Genomic DNA, 18,961 nt, shown 5'->3' with positions numbered 1-18,961 from the left:
GTTTACTAAGTTAAAAGATATGTACATTATTTTAACAGCTACTTTCAGATTACCTTCTGAAAATCTTGTTGCGATTCATGCTTCCATGAGTAAATGCTCATTGTTTATTCCATCTCCACGATAGGATGTTATATTTTCTTTTTATACATCCAACTGAGAGGCAGCATAGGTATAGTGGTTTAGAATTAGGACTCCCTTGGCTAGAAATACTGAGTATGTATCTCAGCTCCAGCAAGTACTAGCTGTGTGCTTTTAGCTAGGACACATTACTGCTTTGTGTCTCAGATACGCTGATCTGTATAAAGATGATATGAATACCTACCTCATAAAATTGTTATGAGTGTAAAAGAATTAATAGTTATAAGACTTATAACAGCAACTGGCATATAGTAAATTCTTTATGATTAAAGGTTAAAATTAAAAGATCATCAGATTAATCTTTTAAAAATATTAGTTTACATCTCTTTGCTAATGAGTTGGGCATATTTCTGTTAGTGTCTTGGTCATCTTCTTTTCCCTTTTTCTAAAATTTCCATTCATTTTTTTACCCATATTTTTATTGAGCTGTTTGTCTTTTTACTAATTTTCATGAACTCTTTATATATTATAAATAGTAATCTTTTTCCTGTCTTTTTTACTTCCATAAGTGATTTCCTATTTATGATTATAAACATCATCAGAATTTTTTAAAATTAACAAAAATCCTTCAATCAGTATAGAACTATAAAAATCATTTTAAACCCATGGTCTTAGTCTATTTTGTGTTTGTATAACAGAATACCACAGACTGGGTAATTTATAAAGAAAATAAATTTATTTCTCACAGTTCTAGAGGCTGGAAAGTTCAATATCAAGGTGCCAGCATCTTGTGAGAGTCTTCATGTTGCATCACCCATTGCAGAAGCAGAAGGGCAAAAGAGCACCCCAGGGGGCCCAGGCATCAGTTTTTAACAAGAGATCTTATTTCATTCTGATGTGCAGCCAAGGTTGGGAATCAGACAATGCAACCCTGAAATATCAATCTTAAGTCAATTTGTTTCTAAATCAAAGCGTTCCTAGTAATTACTACTGCCATCTGTTGGTGGGAGGCAGAACTGACACAGTGTAGCTATGGATATTATAGCATTGTTCAGATCGATGAAAGGCCATGTTTTTTAAATTCTTAGAAATGTATCTTTGTGTTTATCCAGACCTTTTTAATGTAAATGACCTCTCAGGTAACTTCCAGCTGTAAGATTCTTGAAATTAATATCAAATTTGTATTTATCTTCTTGGTTCTGTATATTCCGTAGCAATAAATGACAGAAAGCAGTGTGATATACTTCTGAGGTTTGGTCAATCCTTGGTGATCAAAGATTCAGTGATATTTATTCTAATAACAGAAAAAGTAACACTTCATCAATAACAGTTTAAAACAATTCTTGTGATTAATCCTAACCATACTAATCAAAAATTAAAACACTGCCTCTCCCAACCCTACTCTCCCCAGCTATAAATGTTAATTGAAATTTTCTCTACTGGGGTATTTTAAGATGTCTCTTTTTTCCTTGTGGCATTACACAATGTAAAACATCAAAGGAAATAACAGGAAGGCAGTGAACAGGGAAACACACTTTGAGAAATAGTGATATTGGCAGAAAATGTAAGTGTCTGGGGAAAAAAATAAGATAAAACTGGCAGAATTACAGCCTTCCGCCTGGGTTGTAATTAGACAGTAAGTTTATCTTCTGAAAGAAAGGTATTTTTCCTCTCCTTTTCATAGACAGGCCAAAAGAAGTCAAAGACACAAAGAGCATGAAATTGTTTGCCGTGCAAACCATTTTTGAGGCATTGAATTTCAAATATATACATTAATTCCCCAGGCAGCTTTTATGTATTGTATATTATTCTTATAGCTGGCTATAGGGGATAAGTCTTTCAAATATATATTTTATATGCATTTGAAATATAGATATTAAAAATATTTCTATATATTTGTGTGTGTGTGTGTGTGTATATATATATATAAAATATGCATGTATATGAAGTACTTTTTAATCCAAAACATCTTCATGAACTGAAACTTAGTACTGGCCTATTGTGGAAGTCAGCACTTTGTTTCTTCTATCCATCCTAGATTTGGACTGTGTTCCAGGAGAGTGTCCTTAAGAGTTGGGTTTTCAACCTTGGAACTGTTGACATTTTATGCTAGATAATTTTTTGTTTCAGAGGGAGCTTCCCTGTTCATCAAAAGGAATTGAGCGGGCCGGGCGCGGTGGCTCAAGCCTGTAATCCCAGCACTTTGGGAGGCCGAGGCGGGTGGATCACGAGGTCAAGAGATCGAGACCATCCTGGTCAACATGGTGAAACCCCATCTCTACTAAAAATACAAAAATAAGCTGGGCACGGTGGCGCGTGCCTGTAATCCCAGCTACTCAGGAGGCTGAGGCAGGAGAATTGCCTGAACCCAGGAGGCGGAGGTTGCGGTGAGCTGAGATCGCGCCATTGCACTCCAGCCTGGGTAACAAGAGCGAAACTCCGTCTCACAAAAACAGGAATTGAGCAACATCCCTAGCTCCTGCACACGAATGTCAGTAGCATCCCCTCTGTTGTGGCAACCAAAAATATCTCCAGACACTGCCCAATGGCAAAATCACTCCTAATTGAGAACCACTGATTAAGAGGATTGAATGCTTATGGCCCTGCTTTTGTGGGGTGAATTGTCATGTCTTTAAAAACAACTTAAGATTCCTCAATCTAAATTAGAGCCCTTATTTCTTTCTCTCATGAAACAATATACATCTCTTTATAGCATCAGTGACGGTTTATAACAATATGATGTTTACTTGGAGACATTTATGTCTTTCTTCCCTATTAGACTTTAAATTCTACACCTTAATCTGTTTTGCTCACTCTGTATACATACTACCTAGTACAGTAATTGGCACTTAATAAATGTTTGTCAAATGAAAGAATATAATTCTAAGATATTTAATGACCTGAAACACAAAGCCTGACTTGGTTCAAAGGGGTTTTTCTTCTCAGGCTTATTTCATTCTATATGACAAAGCCAGTAAAAGAAAAAATTAGGGACATATTGAGGCTGTTGAAGGGTGTGAGCAGGGAAATCTCAAAATTATATTATTTGGATGGGATTCCCAGGGGGTTTTGGCGGGGTGCTGGTGAGTGGCAGTTTCATTCTGGAAACAACAGCTCTGATATGTCGCTGTAAGCCAGAGCCAGCCTATCACTCCTGCTTTCTGAACTCCATCCACCATTGATCCGTGGAAGAAACAGGTTTTTTGACCAAAGCAAGGTTCAACATTCCACTAATTCTTTGAGGAAAAATGCCCTAGGACCAGGAGAAAGGTAACTATAGAAAACAAGCATCAGTACAAATAGCACAAGAGGCCTTTAAATGCTTCTTTTCAGGTTTTTAAAAAATGGAATTAAGATGCATATTTTTTTAAATGAAAAATGACTGGCATTCTTCCCACTGAAAATGAAAAGTAATTTAATTTGTTAGTGGTTTATTTTATTTGACAGTCGTTGTACGTACTCGATTTGGTTTGTTACACTGAATTACCCTTTAATAATGGGTACACACAATGCCAGACTTTGCCCCCAGGTTAGTTTGATAATTGGATGAGCATCCATATTGTTCAAGATTTTCATGACAATGAGGACGGAGCTATTTGCAAAACTCCTAACCAGGAGAGCTTTCAGCTTTTTAAATTCTCAGTAAAGTTAATTGCTATCCAATGACCAATCATTCCCCTCACTACTTTTCCTAAACAATTTACATTATATAATCATGACTGAATTCCCTCAGTGGATGGAAAAGATGCTAAAACCTCATAGCCAATAAAGAAAAGTCAGAAAATCTTCCCCAGGCAATCTTTCAGAATGGACCATTTTTCTACAATTGGAAATTAATGGTAAGAATGCCAATAATAGCTACCATAGGGGCTGAAGCCAGAGAGCCAACATCCAGCAACAATTCTACCCCTTGGCCACCATACGACAGTGGGCAAACTTCATGACCTGTGTTGCTTCAGGAGTTACATCCATAAAATGACAATGATCTTAGTACCTACTTCATAAGGCCAGTGTAAAGATTCAATAACATGGTGTGCATAAATGCTTAGCACATTCCTGGCACAAAGCAAGTTCTCCATAAATTTTTCTTCATTAGACTGTATATATCAATCCTTGTGCTAAATTCTCTTAACAATGCTACTGAAAGAGCTACATATCTCCAACATTAAGGAAGGGAATACTGATATCAAGAAAGATTAAACAAGCCCAAGGCCACGTGGTTGGTAATTAGCACAGCCAGGATCCAAGCCCAAGTCTGCATAACTTAAAAAGTCCTTGATTCCATTCCACTTGTGAGCTTGTGTACACCTAGAAGAATTTTGAATAGCTGTGTACCTTCCTCGGCACTTTAAAGTGGACAACTAAGCATGTCCATTGTAATGTTAAATAATTGCAGAAAATGTGACTTCAGAGTATTTTAAACATTGGCAGTTTAAAATAAAACTGTTATATCACCTTTATTGAATCCAGTGGGATTTAAATACCTCATTACTGGATACTCACCAATACCCACTAAAAGAATATGTAAACAATTTATTTAACTCAAAAGCTTTATATTATTATTTTTTCTTTTTAAAGCATCTTTTTTACTGCATTTCCCCTAAATGTTAAAAGCTTTTTTGATCATTTCTTTAACATACATAGATGTAAATAGGTTTTTCCTTTTATGAATATATTACTATAAGACTTTAAAATTATCTTCTGGCTTTAATTGTTGCTATAACTATTAATAGAACACAATACATCAAAATAACATTAACATATAATTCTGACAAATGATGACTAAATATAAAAAGTAAAATTTTATTAGAAATGCATATCATGATGAGCTGGGGATGGGGGCATCTATGGGGCCTTGATTAAAAGTGTCATGCAAATGTCCCTCTCAGAAGAGTTTATGAATTGCATAATACACCTTAGTAAGATTCAGGATAAGTTAAGATACATCTTCTATATCTTTCTTTTGCAAAAGGAAAAAGGATAACCTAGGCTGTGGGTACTCCTGAAAAGATCTGATTTTAGGAAGGAGAACATGGAAGTTAGGAATGAAGAAATGGATTTCCTTAAAACTTTTTCACATAGTTCTTAGCAAGTCATCCACCACTACTCTTCCGAGGGGAACAGTATTCTCATTGAAGACAGCTGCTCTGTTCCACCAAGCTCTATTGCTTTGGAATTAGGGTATTTGCAGGAGGACCCAATGGCTCTCCCATTTTTATGACAATTCACTCCCTCTTCCTTGAAAACGAAGTCTGGCTGCCCCTTAGCTATTGGCTTTATCCCAAACCTATGGCGATTGTTACTAAAAATTCGTGAAGGCTGTTTCTTAAAGGAAGCCCAGTAAAAAGGCAAGGTGATTTGAATTTGAAGTGAGGCTGGAATCTGGAATTTCCAAGCCCCTCTGAGAGCTTTACCATCTAGTGACTCAAGATGGGATATCATATTCACCCTCAGAATCTCCACTGGGCCTCAAACCTGTGGTCCCAGAGCACCTTATACCTAGGATGAGGTGGACACCCAGGACTTCCGCTCTCATCTTTGTCTTTTCTAGATCAAACAGCCTTGGTTTCAGCTTCCCAAAAGGGGTGGTTATGAGTAAGAAGGGGGAGGGAGTTGTATATTGCCTACCTCTCCTAAGATTCTCAAGGATACTCTGTGTGGCAACTTCTAAGCACGTAGTAGATGCTCAATAAATGTCGGTCAAAGGCTTTATCTGGAGCCAGTGTGTGGTTATAACCTGCCTATATGCGCTTCTAATTGATGATACGGAACCCACCAAACTCCATGACCTTGATATATCCTGTCAGCATAAATGCAGAGTAATCTCAATTATTCGGGGAAGGCAGTGGGGAGCACCTGTTGAACACTAACGTGGAGATATGGAGCAAGTGTGGATTTAAATTGATAGCAATTTTTTCAAAGCACCCCGTAATGTTGATTATGTTGATTGTACATAACAAGCAATGGTATTCCAAGGTTTGTCCCTTCACCTCAATGAGATTTGGCCTAGAGTTACCAAATAACTAAAATCCATCCACATCTTACAGACATCTCTCTCTTCTTCCTTCTCCATGACTTCATCTTTTCTGTTCTTTATCTCCTATCTGGCCATCCCTTCTTTCTTCTCTGAGTCTTGCCTGGAATCTGTCAATTTACCGGGTTGCTGGAGGTTGCAATGATAAACACAGCTGTTGTTTTTTTCTCTGTGAAAAAATCCTCTCATGAAGGTGCATTGTGGGGAGTCCTCCCCATGGCCTCCCCCTGCTGTGCCTTTTCACAGATGTTTTTTAAAGTGGAGGCTTCAGGGGCTTCCTGTTTTCTAGGGCTCTACTCTGCTTTAATTGCATGTCTCTGAAGTAAGGCACCGTGACCAGCCAACCCCCACTTAGGTGCCGTGGAAGATTGTGAAGAATCGCTGGTGTGGTCACCAAATAAACCAAATGACAGCGACATTCATTTTGTTAGTAAAGGGGTTCTGGGAAGTTAAAGATGATCTGCTATTTCCCAAGAGAAGAGGCAGGACAGATAATAAGAACCTGCGGAGGGAAGACTGAAAGCTGGTGGGCAGAGACAGAAGGAAGGGTGAGGGAGGATAGAGTCCCGAATCAGGCAGCTACTCACAGGTCGATACTCATGCCTCCCTGAGCTTTCCTCACCCGCACAGTGAAGGCGGTGATCTGGCCCTAACTACCGATCCAACATCTTCTCCGGCTGCTCTGCTTCCTTACTCACTCTTCTCCAGCCGTAAAAGCTCTTTGCTGACAGGTACAGTGGCATGTGCCTATAGTCCCAGCTACTCAGGAGGCTGAGGCAAGAGGATCACTTGAGCACAGGGGACCTGGGCTGTAGTGCCCTATACCAATAGGGTGTCCGCACTAAATTCAACATCAATATGGTGATCTCCTGGGCATGAGGGACCACCAGGCTGCCTAAGGAGGGGTTAACCTGCCCAGGTCAGAAACAGAACAAGTGAATGCGCCCATGTTGATCAGTAGTGGGATCGTGCCTGTGAATCACCATTGCACTCCAACCTGGGCAACTTAGCAAGACTCCATCTCTTTAAAAGAAAAGCTCTTTGCTATTGTTCCTCCTGTACTCTAAGCATGCTCCAACCTCAGTGCCTTTGCATTTCTTGTGACCCCTGCCTGGAATGCTCTTCCCCACAGAGCTGCATGGCTCCCTCTCACTTCATTCAGGTATCTGTTCAACCATCACTCCCTCAGAGAGGCCTTCTATGACCACCCCACCTCAAAGAGCACACCCCCTGCTTGCTAGCCCCTTACCCAGCTCAGGTTTCCCTCATATACAAATGCACACAAGAACTTATACCCCACAGAGTGTTCACTGTTGTGGCACCAGCCCCTAGAACATGTCTGCTATTGAGGAGGGATTTAACAAGTATTTGTTGAATGAATAGCTAAATCACGGGCCTTACCCCAGAAGCACAGTCACCCATCTATATATGTATCCTTTGTTGTCTCTTCTGAGTTTGCACACTGCTGGTCCCTTTGACTGGAGCCCAGTTCCCTCCCCTCCCTACCGCCCACCTCTCTCTGGGGACCTCCCACTCACCCTTCAATCCCTGCCTAGCTTGGTAGTCCTCTCCTTTCTGAGGTCTGCCTTGGGGTCCCTAGGCAGGACCCCTTTGGCTGATACTGCCTGGGCAGTGCCTACTGACCTCCATGGCAGTGTGATTGCCCTTGCTGAAAGATCTGTTAACGTGTCTCCCTCCCAAGCACCTGAGTGTGCTTTAAGTGACTAAGGGCATAGACTCTTGAGTCAAAGAGTGGCAGGAGTGCCAGGCCTGAGTAGTCACCCTGCCTCAGACTCACCATGTGCCTTCAGACACACAGTGTCTCAGCTTCTGTGAATTTCTGTGCCTCAGCTTCCTCAGCTGTGCAATAAGGATTGTAACATCTACCAAGTTAATCACAAAACAGTGAAGAAAATTCACTGATGAACTGCTTGAGGGTTTAAAACACTCTAATCAGTCAGTTGGGTAAGAGGATAGCCTGGAGGCTGTGGGATTTGAGGTGAGATGGCCATGGAAGGCCTCCCTGAGGGGTGACATTCGAGCAGGGACTGATTGAAGTGAGGGAGGAAGCCATGCTGCTCTCTGGGGGGAAGAGCTTCCCAGGAATATTACAACTGAAATATATCTCTGTAAGCTTTATTGCAGATTAGACTCAGGCTGCTCTTTGGGGGCCTGGGACATTATTCAGTTGATATTCTAATGTAATACTGGGTGTCCAGGCAAGACGCAGGGCTGGGATGCTTGTCCTTTGAAAGTAGCCTAGGAGAATGAGTTGAAACTCAACCAGGGTCAGAGAGGAGGGCGAAGTGCCTGAGTCAGGGGACATCACTGAATTCCAGCTGCTCAGCATAGAACTGCCTGCAGGTGGGCCAAGCACTGGCCACTCAAAGCGCCAAGGACTGGCCACTTTTCACGCAGCACCTCCCTTGTCTCTGCGTTGATCCTAGCCCCATCAACGACTCTGCCAAGATGGCTCAGACAAGAAGGTTTGAACTGAGTTAAGACGTCCTGGCCTGATCTGAATTTTGTCTGGTTCTTCTTCTGTCATTTGGCAAAAGGGGGTTCTGGTCCCGTGGAGGATGGCTCAGGCAGGTGGTGTGCCGAAGCGGAAGTCTGGGACACGAGGCAGAGGCCTGGGCTGTGCGGGCAACCCTGGAAGGGTGACCATGGACAAGGTGCTTAACCTCTCAGACCTCAGTGTCCTCATCTGTAGATTTCAAGAACTGCCCAGGCTACTCGCTTTCACACTTTGCTTATCCACAGAAATACTTCTTCCAGCATGATATTATTGAGGATGCAAGCATATAATACCAAGAATAATGAAGGAGGAGAGGCCTAGACACTATGGCCTCCCACTATAAGACTCTCCCCCACACACAGCTGATGTCCTAGGAAGAGGCTCTATGGGTTCTTCCAAACCAACATGTTCCCTGATTTGATGTCACATCCATACCACACAGAGCCTTTTTAAAGTGTTAGGCTAAACCACATGATATTGCTGATATGTGGCAATTTTTGACTTACAGAAATGGCAGTTTTGTATTTCAATCTAATCCACATTCAGGACTCCTCCGCCTCCCCCAACCTCCCTGTAAAATGGGGCAAACAGAGGAATCATCCTTGGAAGGTTGGTTACTGAGGGCAATGGGGGAGATAACACCTTGGAGCTGGGTGGAGCAGGGAGTGGGGGGTTCTAAACACAGCAGCTGGCACAAGAAGCAATCCATGTATGTTTCCAGAGACAGCTTTAACGATTGCCTGTGGGCCTGACTCAGGGAATAGCGTCCGGATCTCCTTCCTGCCTGGCCTCAAAAGGAGTATGTGGCCAGAGCAGACGAAAAACAGTCTCAATGTGGTTTCCTAATCGTCCATCCTAGCCTGCTTAAACCACCAAACTTCCCTTTTTCTCCTTGTGAGAGGAGTCACTGGGCAGCGGACGAGCCTTTATATAGGCCTGGGACTGAGGCTGGAATAACACGAGAGGCATTCAGCTCTCCATCGCCTCTGTCTTATTTGCAAAGCATTAGAGGCTCCATCCCCAGATACCTACACGGAGCCCTTCCCCATTAAGTGGTACATCATGGAATATGTCAGCCTGAATTAGCAGTCAGGCCCATCACATTAAGCTGAAGCTGTGGGCTGGCAGCTCCCACTCATAATGCCTCTTGTTCCTGACTGCACGCTCCCTTTCACGTCGCCACAGTCACAGGAACCGTCTGCACAATGCACCGTAACCAAAGAGGCCCAGGGAAGAGTTCAGGAGGACCCTCAGCAAGTCAGGCAGCTTCCATTTCTTTTGTGGCCCTTGGGATCCTGCTCTGAGCTCTGGTACCTCTGGAAGGCAGAGGAAGCAGGTAGAAACCAAAAGCTTCAGGTGGGGAGCTCCTTTGTGCAAACTATAAAAGCATGGCACACGTTTCTGAAAGAATAAATACCGTGTTCAAATACCGTGAACACCTACAACACCTAATTGAAGTTTCTTAATGACAGCACTACTGAGTCCTGCTACCATTATAACTACCAGTAACGCTAGTTATTCTATCAATTCTCCTGGCAATTTATGTCACTTTCAGAGCATTTATCACTTCCTACTCTGTATGATATTTCAATAGGGTGTGGTACAGTGGGAAGAACACTCACTTAGCAGTCCCCAAATTAAACCTAGCTATGCTTCCTATGTCTGGGCAACCCTGGGCCAGTGACTTAGCCTCTCTGTGCCTGAGTTTTCTCTTTGTATGAGCACGTATTGTACCTTTGTATGAGTACCTGTGTGAGTATCTTTACAGGGCTCTTGAAATAATTACCTGAGATTATGTATGAAGAATGCTTGACACAGAGAAAATGCACCATAAATATTTCAGTGTAGAGTTTCTGAGGGCAAAGTCACTTTTTATCCATTACGATGCCTTAACTAGGCATGCCCTTAATTGGTGTCCAAGAATATATGATCTTCCCTTTTAAAATTCTACCTCATTAGTCCTCTAATTTGTTTTCCACTGTATATCTGGAATGATCTAATCAAAACCAAGATTTGATTATATCACAGTCATTACAAATCCTTTCATTTTTTTCCCTATTTGCTTGGAATAACGGCAAAACTTTTTTGGAGGAGTGTTGCCTCCTACCTACCCTGTGACCTCATCTCCCACAATAGCTCCCATCACTACCTCTGCCTCAACTACAGTGACCTATCGGTCCTTCACTCTTGACTTGCTCACCCCACCACAGGACCTTTGCACATCCCTCAAACACATTCTCCCCTCCTAGCCTGGTTAAATCCCTACCCATTGTTCACATCTCAACACACTCATACCTTCTCAGAAAAGCCTCTCCAGTTCTCCCTGAGCAGGTTAAATCCCTCTTAGCAGTATATTCTCTCTTTGGGGGACCTAGTTCTTTTAATCATGTCTGTCTCCTCTGACAAGATTAGCTATAGATGGCAGGACATGTGTCTGGTTCTGCTCACCAGTTGTGCCCCCTAGGACTTCGTGTGACACTCAGTAAATGTTGTTGAAAGACTGGGTAGCAGGATGCATTGGAGGTCAGATAATCTCAACAAAACCCCACACCACCCTTTGTGATAGTGAGGACATAGGGAGCATGGTCACTGTTTTGCAGACAGTGTGATTGAGCTCAGGAGGAGCAGGTTAGTTGCCCAGACCTCACAGCCTGTTGGTTAGTGGCGAACTGGTCTCCCAATTCCTGCCACACACACTTATGCTATAGGGCCATTATTTGTGATTGGGATGGGGGACCACAAAGACTTTCCCTCCCTTTCCTTTCCGAATATTCAGAGGATGGCCGACTCATCTATAGCCACTCCCAAGTCACCTCTAGTTTCTGGGTTATCAAGTACCACATCTGTCTGGAATTCCGTGTTTCCTCTGAATCATTCATTTGATTTAAAAACTCCCTCAAAGGTGAGTTCAAGTCCCTCAAGTCTGAGCTGGGAGAATTTTTTTTTCTAAAAGGTTATATTGGTGAGGTGGCTGCACTTCAGAAAATTTAACTTTTGTTTTTACTTTCTTCTGCTCCCCACCTGGGTTGAAGCCAATCCAGAAGTCGAAGTCTTCATCTACCACCTGGTAGCAAATCAGTCGGGGCTCAGTTGCAAGAGATGATGAGCTTGAAAAGAAAATAGCTTTGGTTATTTTATTATCTTGTTTTTATTAAGAGACCATGCCTGTGGTGTGGGGTTTTGTTTGTCTTTTGTGCTTTTTTAGTTTTCTTCCTTTCAGACATCTGTGTTCTTACTCTCTTTCTTTGGAGCCAGTTCACCCAGAACTCAAAGATAAAAGAGGAAGTGTGATGGTTCTTCGTTCATGTTTGCCAGAGAGACAGTCATGTGTGGGAAACTATTTAACTGCCGATTCTCTGATCCACCAGAAAGAAATCATTTACTCATATGTTCTCATTCTTTCAACAAATACTTACTGAGAAGTTTTTATATATCAGTAAGGTGACCATATCATTATATCCAAACTGGGATAGTTTTGCATGTAAATGTGGACACTACCTGGTTTGCACTCTAAGACAAGTATAAACCAAGATTTTCTCAGGTCAATCAGGATGTCACTGGGTTCCCTCTATATTAGTGACTGAATTTGGACTGTTAGAGTCTTGGGTGATGATAAAGTTTCCCAAAATGCCCTTAAGAATTGAGAACAAAGCCAGGAAGGGATGTAGGCTTCCAAAGCCATGAGATGAAAAGACACAAAAGATAAATTTAGATTGAAGTTGAACTAGACATTTCTAAAAGTTTCCCACAACTTCATTTTTTAAATAGATTCCATGTTTTAAAAAAAAAATCTGGAACAACGTCTCTGAAAGGTAATGATTCCACAATGGAAGCCAAGTTCCCCTGAGATGAGGCTACGTGGAGGAGCTTGGGAAAATGTTTAGAATTTATAAAGAATGAAATTTCCCATCAGGGCTAAGTGATGGTGATATCTTTTGAAAGAGGAGGAACAGAAGGGAACAGGAACAATGTGTGATTCTTTATTAGCCTCTTCTTTCTCTGACTTGGAGTTTCTTCAGTGTGGCTATAATTTGTTGTGTGATAATCAATGACATAAGCATGCACACTCTTTTCCTATGGAAGACCTTTGGTTCTGAAGTGATTTGTTTCTCTTGCATTCCAGGTGCCTGTCTTGAGACCCATGGACCTGATGGTGGAGGCCACCCCACGAAGAGTATTTGCCAACGCACACACATATCACATCAACTCCATATCCGTCAACAGCGACTATGAAACCTACATGTCTGCTGATGACCTGAGGATTAACCTATGGAACTTTGAAATAACCAATCAAAGTTTTAGTATCCTTTCTTTGTGGCCAAGAATCAACTGGCCTGAATTAAGAGTATTCAGGTACGAGTGGGCTTGGGGAAAATACGGAATAGAAATGCAGCACCTAGCATTTGTGGAGAACTTGCCCCTTTTAAAATATACTGGCACCTATGAGACTCTTTAATCATAACAATAAAGTTAGGGAAATATTGTTATTACAAGTGGTAGGCCAGGACTAACTCTGGATTGGGACTGTGAGTCAATTCCTTCATACAGAGTCACTTACATGTCATGAATTAAAATTAGGATTTTATCAACAGTAAGATAAGACCCTAGAGTTCGGGTTCTTTCTCTGTTTCTTTCTCAGTTAAAGGATTCATAAATCTGTAAGGACAGCATGGACCACAGATGTACTGGTTTCCATTGTATCATAATAGTGAAAATAATAGTGGCTGACATTTACTGAGTTCCAAGCACTTGCACTAGGAACTTTAAGTATAGGATCACATTTTTTACCTCATTGAAGTACAGTATGCATATAGAAAAGTACACATAATTGTATAGTTTGATAAAATTTCACAGATTGAACTTGCCTATAACCAGCATCGACATACAGGAACAGAACTTTACTAATAATTCTCATGCCCATCATGCCCCTTTATAGTAATAATTTCTGCCCCCAATGACATATTTGATGAAACAATCCTATAATGTAAGTACCATTATCTCCTGTTTAATTAAAATATAGAAAAGTCGGCCGGCTGCAGTGGCTCACGCATGTAATCCCAGCACTTTGGGAGGCTGAGGTGGGTGGGTTGCTTAAGGTCAGTAGTTCAAGACCAGCCTGGCCAACATGGAAGAACCCCATCTTTACTAAAAATAAAAATAAAAATAAATAGCTAGGCATGGTGGCACACGCCTGTAGTCCCAGCTACTTGGGAGGCTGAGGCAGGAGAATCACTTGAACTTGGGAAGCAGAGGCTGTAGTGGGCCAAGATCGCTCCACTGTACTCCAGCCTGGGTCACAGAGCCAGACTCCATCTCAAAAAAATAAAAATAAAAAATAAAAAAATAGAAAAGTCAAAATAATTGCTGAATAGCCAGGCTACTATTTTCATCCCACTATGTTGACCCTCTATTTTGTAGTAAAAAATGGTCATTTATTGAATACCTATCATGTACTCCATAACCATGCCTTAGGTTATGTACTCCTCATAAACCTAAGGCATGAGATTTATGAGGAATGGCACTGAACAACTCAGGCAACTGAACAATTGACCGAGGCATCAGTATGGAGTCTTCTCTTCAACTTACCAGCCTCCCCTACTCTAACTCCATCTATTCATGAGCTCTGCCAATATGTCCTCTAAAATATATGTCAAATCAACTCATATGTCCCTAACTCCACTCCTACCTACCTACACTAGCATAAGCCTCTGTTGTCTCTCACCTCTGTGACTGCAGTAATCTCTTGTCTGGTCTCCATTTGTTCTTGCTCTTTTTACAGTACGTGCCCACATAACAGTCAAAGTGGACTCTTGAACATGTCATTCAGATATCACTCCTTCCCTGATAACAACACTCCAGTAGCTTCCCATTGAACTTAAAATAAAGTTATTTAACTTGGTCTGTAAGATTTCACATGATCTGGAGCCTGTCTCCATCTTTGATATCCTGTCATGTCAGTCTTCCCTAATTCACTTTGTTTCAGCCAACTGACCACTTTTCTGTTCCTAAGTAAACCTTATTCTTCCATTCTTTGCATTTGCTGTTTTCTCTTTCTGGAATATCCTGCCTGCAGCATTCACACGGCTAGCTACACATCACCATTCAGGCCTCAGAGGTACTTTCTCCCATTAACTCTCAAGTACCTACCAGTAACTCTCTATCCCTGTTATCATCATAGTACTTATAATGATTTGAATTTTTTTATTATGTATTTTTGGTTTCCTTATATTAGAATGTAAATTCTACAAGAGCAAGGGCTTTGTATGAACTATTGCTGTATGTAGAACACTCTGACATATAGAAAATTACTGGACCTGTCAAGTTCAAAATAATAGTAGGTCATCAAAGTAGAGATGTTCAGTAGACAGTTGATCATACAATCTAACCTGGAAATTTAAGAGTTATAGCAAAGCTCTGAAAGTTCATATGTAAAATAGACCCCGTGATGGCTCAAACAAATAAAAGATTTATTTTCCTATAAAGTCTAATATTGATAATACCCATAAGCAGGCAGCCTCCTCCAATCAGTAATTCGGAAACTCAGGCCTCTTTCATCTGCAGCTCCCCAGTGTTAACCGTTTGTAGTGGGACTGTGAAAGGGGAAGGTAATGGAAGATCACAAATGGGAGAGTCCTTTGAGCCAGGCCCTTAAAAAGCATGCATTCCGTGGTTTTTAGACCGTTCAGCCATGTGGCCACCTCTTACTGCTAGACAGCCTGGAAAATGTAGTCTGGCTGTGTGCCCAAGAAAAATGACCTGGTTTTGGTAAACAGCTTGCTAGTCTCCATCACAGAGAGCACTCAACAGTCTCCAAAGGCTTTCAGGGAAGGCAGCTTTAACCAGGTAGTGGCAAGTATGAGATATATTTGGAGACATTGAGAACTGACCATCAGGACCATGCCTGACATCTTTTGTTGATCACGGAACAGACTAAACATGCTGTCTGGGCCTGCCTACAAATTTTGCCTGGCAGTGCAGCTGCTAATAGAATGAGTGTGGGTGGTGGTTCCCTTTCTCTCTCTCCATCTATTCCAAGAGCCAGAAATCTGCTCAGGCTCAGCTGGCTGTCACTCGGAGCTTCTGCTTCACCCAGTCTAGGTGACATGTTTTCTGAATTTTGCCTCTAGGCCTTCAAGGGGGAGGGGATTTTCTTTAGGCATTTTGGGAGACAGATACCCTGGGGAGAATGCAAAGGGGAAATATTAATAGCACAGTTTAGGTTATATTCTGCAGATGTGTGACAGCCTGCCAGATGCTGGCATACAAATGAGACCGTGCCATTCACCCTTAAAGCAGCCATATGTAAAATAATCATTGTCATCATGAGAACGATGATAAGTGATATCTATATAGTTCTTTTCAACCAGATCGCCCTAAGCACTGAGCCAACTATACAAACTGAGACCCCTTTCTCTCTCATCACTGAAGTATAGCCACCTCTGGGGTAGGAGGTGGCCATCTTTCAAAACAGCCTCAGAAAAATACCAGCCACCAGGCAGGATTTCCTCAATGCCCTCTATTCACAAAGGAGACAGAAGAAACATGGTTCAGGATAGAATAATGTGGGAAATCCCAAAGCATAGTGTGGCTACTACTGGGGGTGGTAAGCAACGTGCTTCTAAGCAATATATAAATTTTTTTTTAGTTTTCATATTTATGTATTTATTTTAATGAACATCAGAAAACACAGCCATCATATTCTATAATTTCACAGATATTGAAAATCCATTTATATTACAAAGTAAGCATATGTAAAGTATTAAGTAAATAGTGAGACAAGTGATCTGGAGATATGGTTAGAAAGAGTCATGACTTCCAGTGACTGGCATTTGGTGTGAGTTTGGCATTATGATTGAGAATTCAGGCTTTAGAGTTCAACAAATGATAGAGTTCTCACCCAGCCCTACCACTTTCTGGTTGTATAAGTTTTAACATGTTTCTTAATTTATCCAAGCCTCCATTTCTCTATTTTGTTACTGTAGAAAGGAGCTCTATCAAAGAGGACTGTGAGAATTAAATACACACACACACACACACACACACAGACACACACAGACACACACACACACACATACACATTTAGGGCAGTACCTTGCTAAGTAAATGCTCAGTAAACAGGGACTACCACAATCATCATAGTTACTGAAAGATCAAGGAAACTACAAAAGTTGAACATTAGAATGGTGGCTTTTATTCTGCTAAATTCATTATCTGGATTGTCTTTTCAGTTCTAGACTCTTCCTTTGGCTCTGCAGTTGGGTACCTTTCGCAAAATGTTGCTCCCTAGTTACCAGATGTTTGCAGGGACTCTGAGGTCCAAGGCCTTGTGTTTAGCACCAGATCAGAGCAAGGCATTCCTAAAGCTCATGATACCTGGTCATGAATTCTCTCCCTTCCATCCATAGCCAGTCAGTCCTTGGCTTGTGTAACAAGTTCTCACATAAAGTAGTCAAACTTTGTTCTTGATACGCTAACTATATCAGGACCATAACTTATTAATAGATTGGTAATTTTCTAGGGTAAGAGGCAATAGTAATAAATGAAAATTGATATTAAAATATGCGGCTTCTTTATGAAAACTATGCCATACCTAGAATCCTTTGAACTCTTTTCTCAGAACTAAGAATGAATTGACCTGAGTTCTTACCTTCTCCAACATGGTACCTATTAAATAGACCCAAATCAAGTAAAAATAAAGACTAGCCCTCAACAATGATAAATTAAGTGACTAGTTTGTGCCAGGCACAAAAATGAGAAAAAATAAATTTGCCACTTTCAGAGTAATGGTTATCAAATATACTAATGAGTATATAATTATAAACTGAGATAATTTCTGTGAAGATAGGGAATATGGTTCTATGAATGCATTTTTTTAAATCCTGCTATAGACCAGGGAAGGTTTTGTTAAATAATTCATTGTTGAGATCTGAAAGAGGAAGGGTATGAGCTAACTTGGCAAAGAGGTATGGAGATATGTGTTCAGTGTGTGCAGAGGTCCTATGGCAGGAGAGAGTATGACATGTTAGATGAATTATAAGAAGGCCACTATTTTTAAAGCCCAGAGAGTGAAGTGGAGCATGGTGTCAGCAAGGCTGGGAAGGGTAACAGAAGCCTCACCTTTCAGAAGTCCAGTCTCTGAACATTAGACAGAGGACTTACCTGAGAGAAGCCAGCTGGACTCTAGGGATACTTCAACTTTGACCTTGGTCCTAACAACCCTGTACAGCAGCTTCATTTTATTTGTCAACCAAGCTGAGGCCCTTTTAGAGTAGATTCCCTGATTAAGGAACCACATAGCTTCAACTCTTGGCTTCCAGGTTCTAGCACTCATCACTACCATGGACAGCAGCTTTCTTTTCATTCAGTGGGATTCTGCCAGGCAGGCTTCCAGGGAAGCTGTGGGGTCTAGTACATGTTTCTCTACCTTGTTGCTTCAGTGACTTTCACCCTGCTAGAAATCAAATGTGCATATCAATCTCAAACTGGCATTTAATGTAAAAGGAGAGCATCCCTTCTAATGACACATCTGATATATTAGCCTGTGTGTGCCAGGGCAGCACCCTCTTTCCTTATTAAAAGCATGCTTGGTGGGTTTTCCCAGGCTGGGTGCCTTGCTTGTGTGGATGCTGACCCTCCATCTGAAGCCAGCCCTAAGGCTCTGGGAGACTGGAACTTTCTTCTTCCACAGGGCCAGCCCTTTGGGTTTTGTGCTGTGAGAGGAGAAAACAAGAATTCAACCATGCAGACTTCTCTTGGGTTTCTTGAGCTTCCTCAGGTATATAATTTAGTAGCTGAAATGCAAACTCTGGAGTCAGATTCACTGAATTTGAGTCTTGCTTCATCTTAGCATCTCTCTAACCCTCAGTTTCCTCATTAGCTAATAGAGATAATAATATGATCTCTCTTTTAAAGTTGTAAGGATTCAAGAGGTAATCATGTAGAGTACTTAGCGGAGCACCTGGCACCAAGTAAAGGCTCAATAAATGGCACCTACATTTATGTGGAGCATTTCACTAGTCCTCTTTTCTTTTTATCTTGCTGCTTAGATTTCTCCTAAGAAAACCTCAGGCTAAGTGACTTATACTATATAAGTCTGGCATCTTGGCCTATTGGCCTACTGTGGGTTTCTGCATTATAAAAAATAAATAAATAAATAAAACATGGCCTGCTATGGTGGCTCATGTCTGTAGTCCCAGCATTTTGGGAGTGCAAGGCAGGTGGACTACTTGAGCTCAGGAGTTCAAGACCAGCCTGGACAACATGGTAAAACCCTGTCTCTACAAAAAATACAAAAATTAGCTGGGCATGGTGGCATGTGTCTGTAGTCCCAA

At 41.4% G+C, this 18,961-nt stretch overlaps 1 protein-coding gene across 19 annotated transcripts in view; it reads left to right on the top strand.

The window, feature by feature from the left end:
- PPP2R2B (protein phosphatase 2 regulatory subunit Bbeta) overlaps positions 1 to 18,961 on the top strand; it is a 478,247-nt gene that overhangs the window by 406,043 nt on the left and 53,243 nt on the right. For all 19 annotated transcript variants that reach the window (XM_012457048.3, XM_012456992.3, XM_012456750.3 and 16 more), the window contains one exon: positions 12,754 to 12,931. In XM_012457048.3, the coding sequence (XP_012312471.1) occupies positions 12,754 to 12,931 (178 nt within the window). The remainder of the gene's footprint in view (positions 1 to 12,753; positions 12,932 to 18,961) is intronic.

Source organism: Aotus nancymaae, unplaced genomic scaffold (assembly GCF_030222135.1).
Source record: "Aotus nancymaae isolate 86718 unplaced genomic scaffold, 86718_ANA_hifiasm-v0.15.2.pri h1tg000064l_1, whole genome shotgun sequence".
NCBI classification, from domain to species: domain Eukaryota; kingdom Metazoa; phylum Chordata; class Mammalia; order Primates; family Aotidae; genus Aotus; species Aotus nancymaae.
The sequence above is the reverse complement of the archived record's forward strand: the minus strand, read 5'-3'. Positions and strand labels throughout refer to the sequence as shown.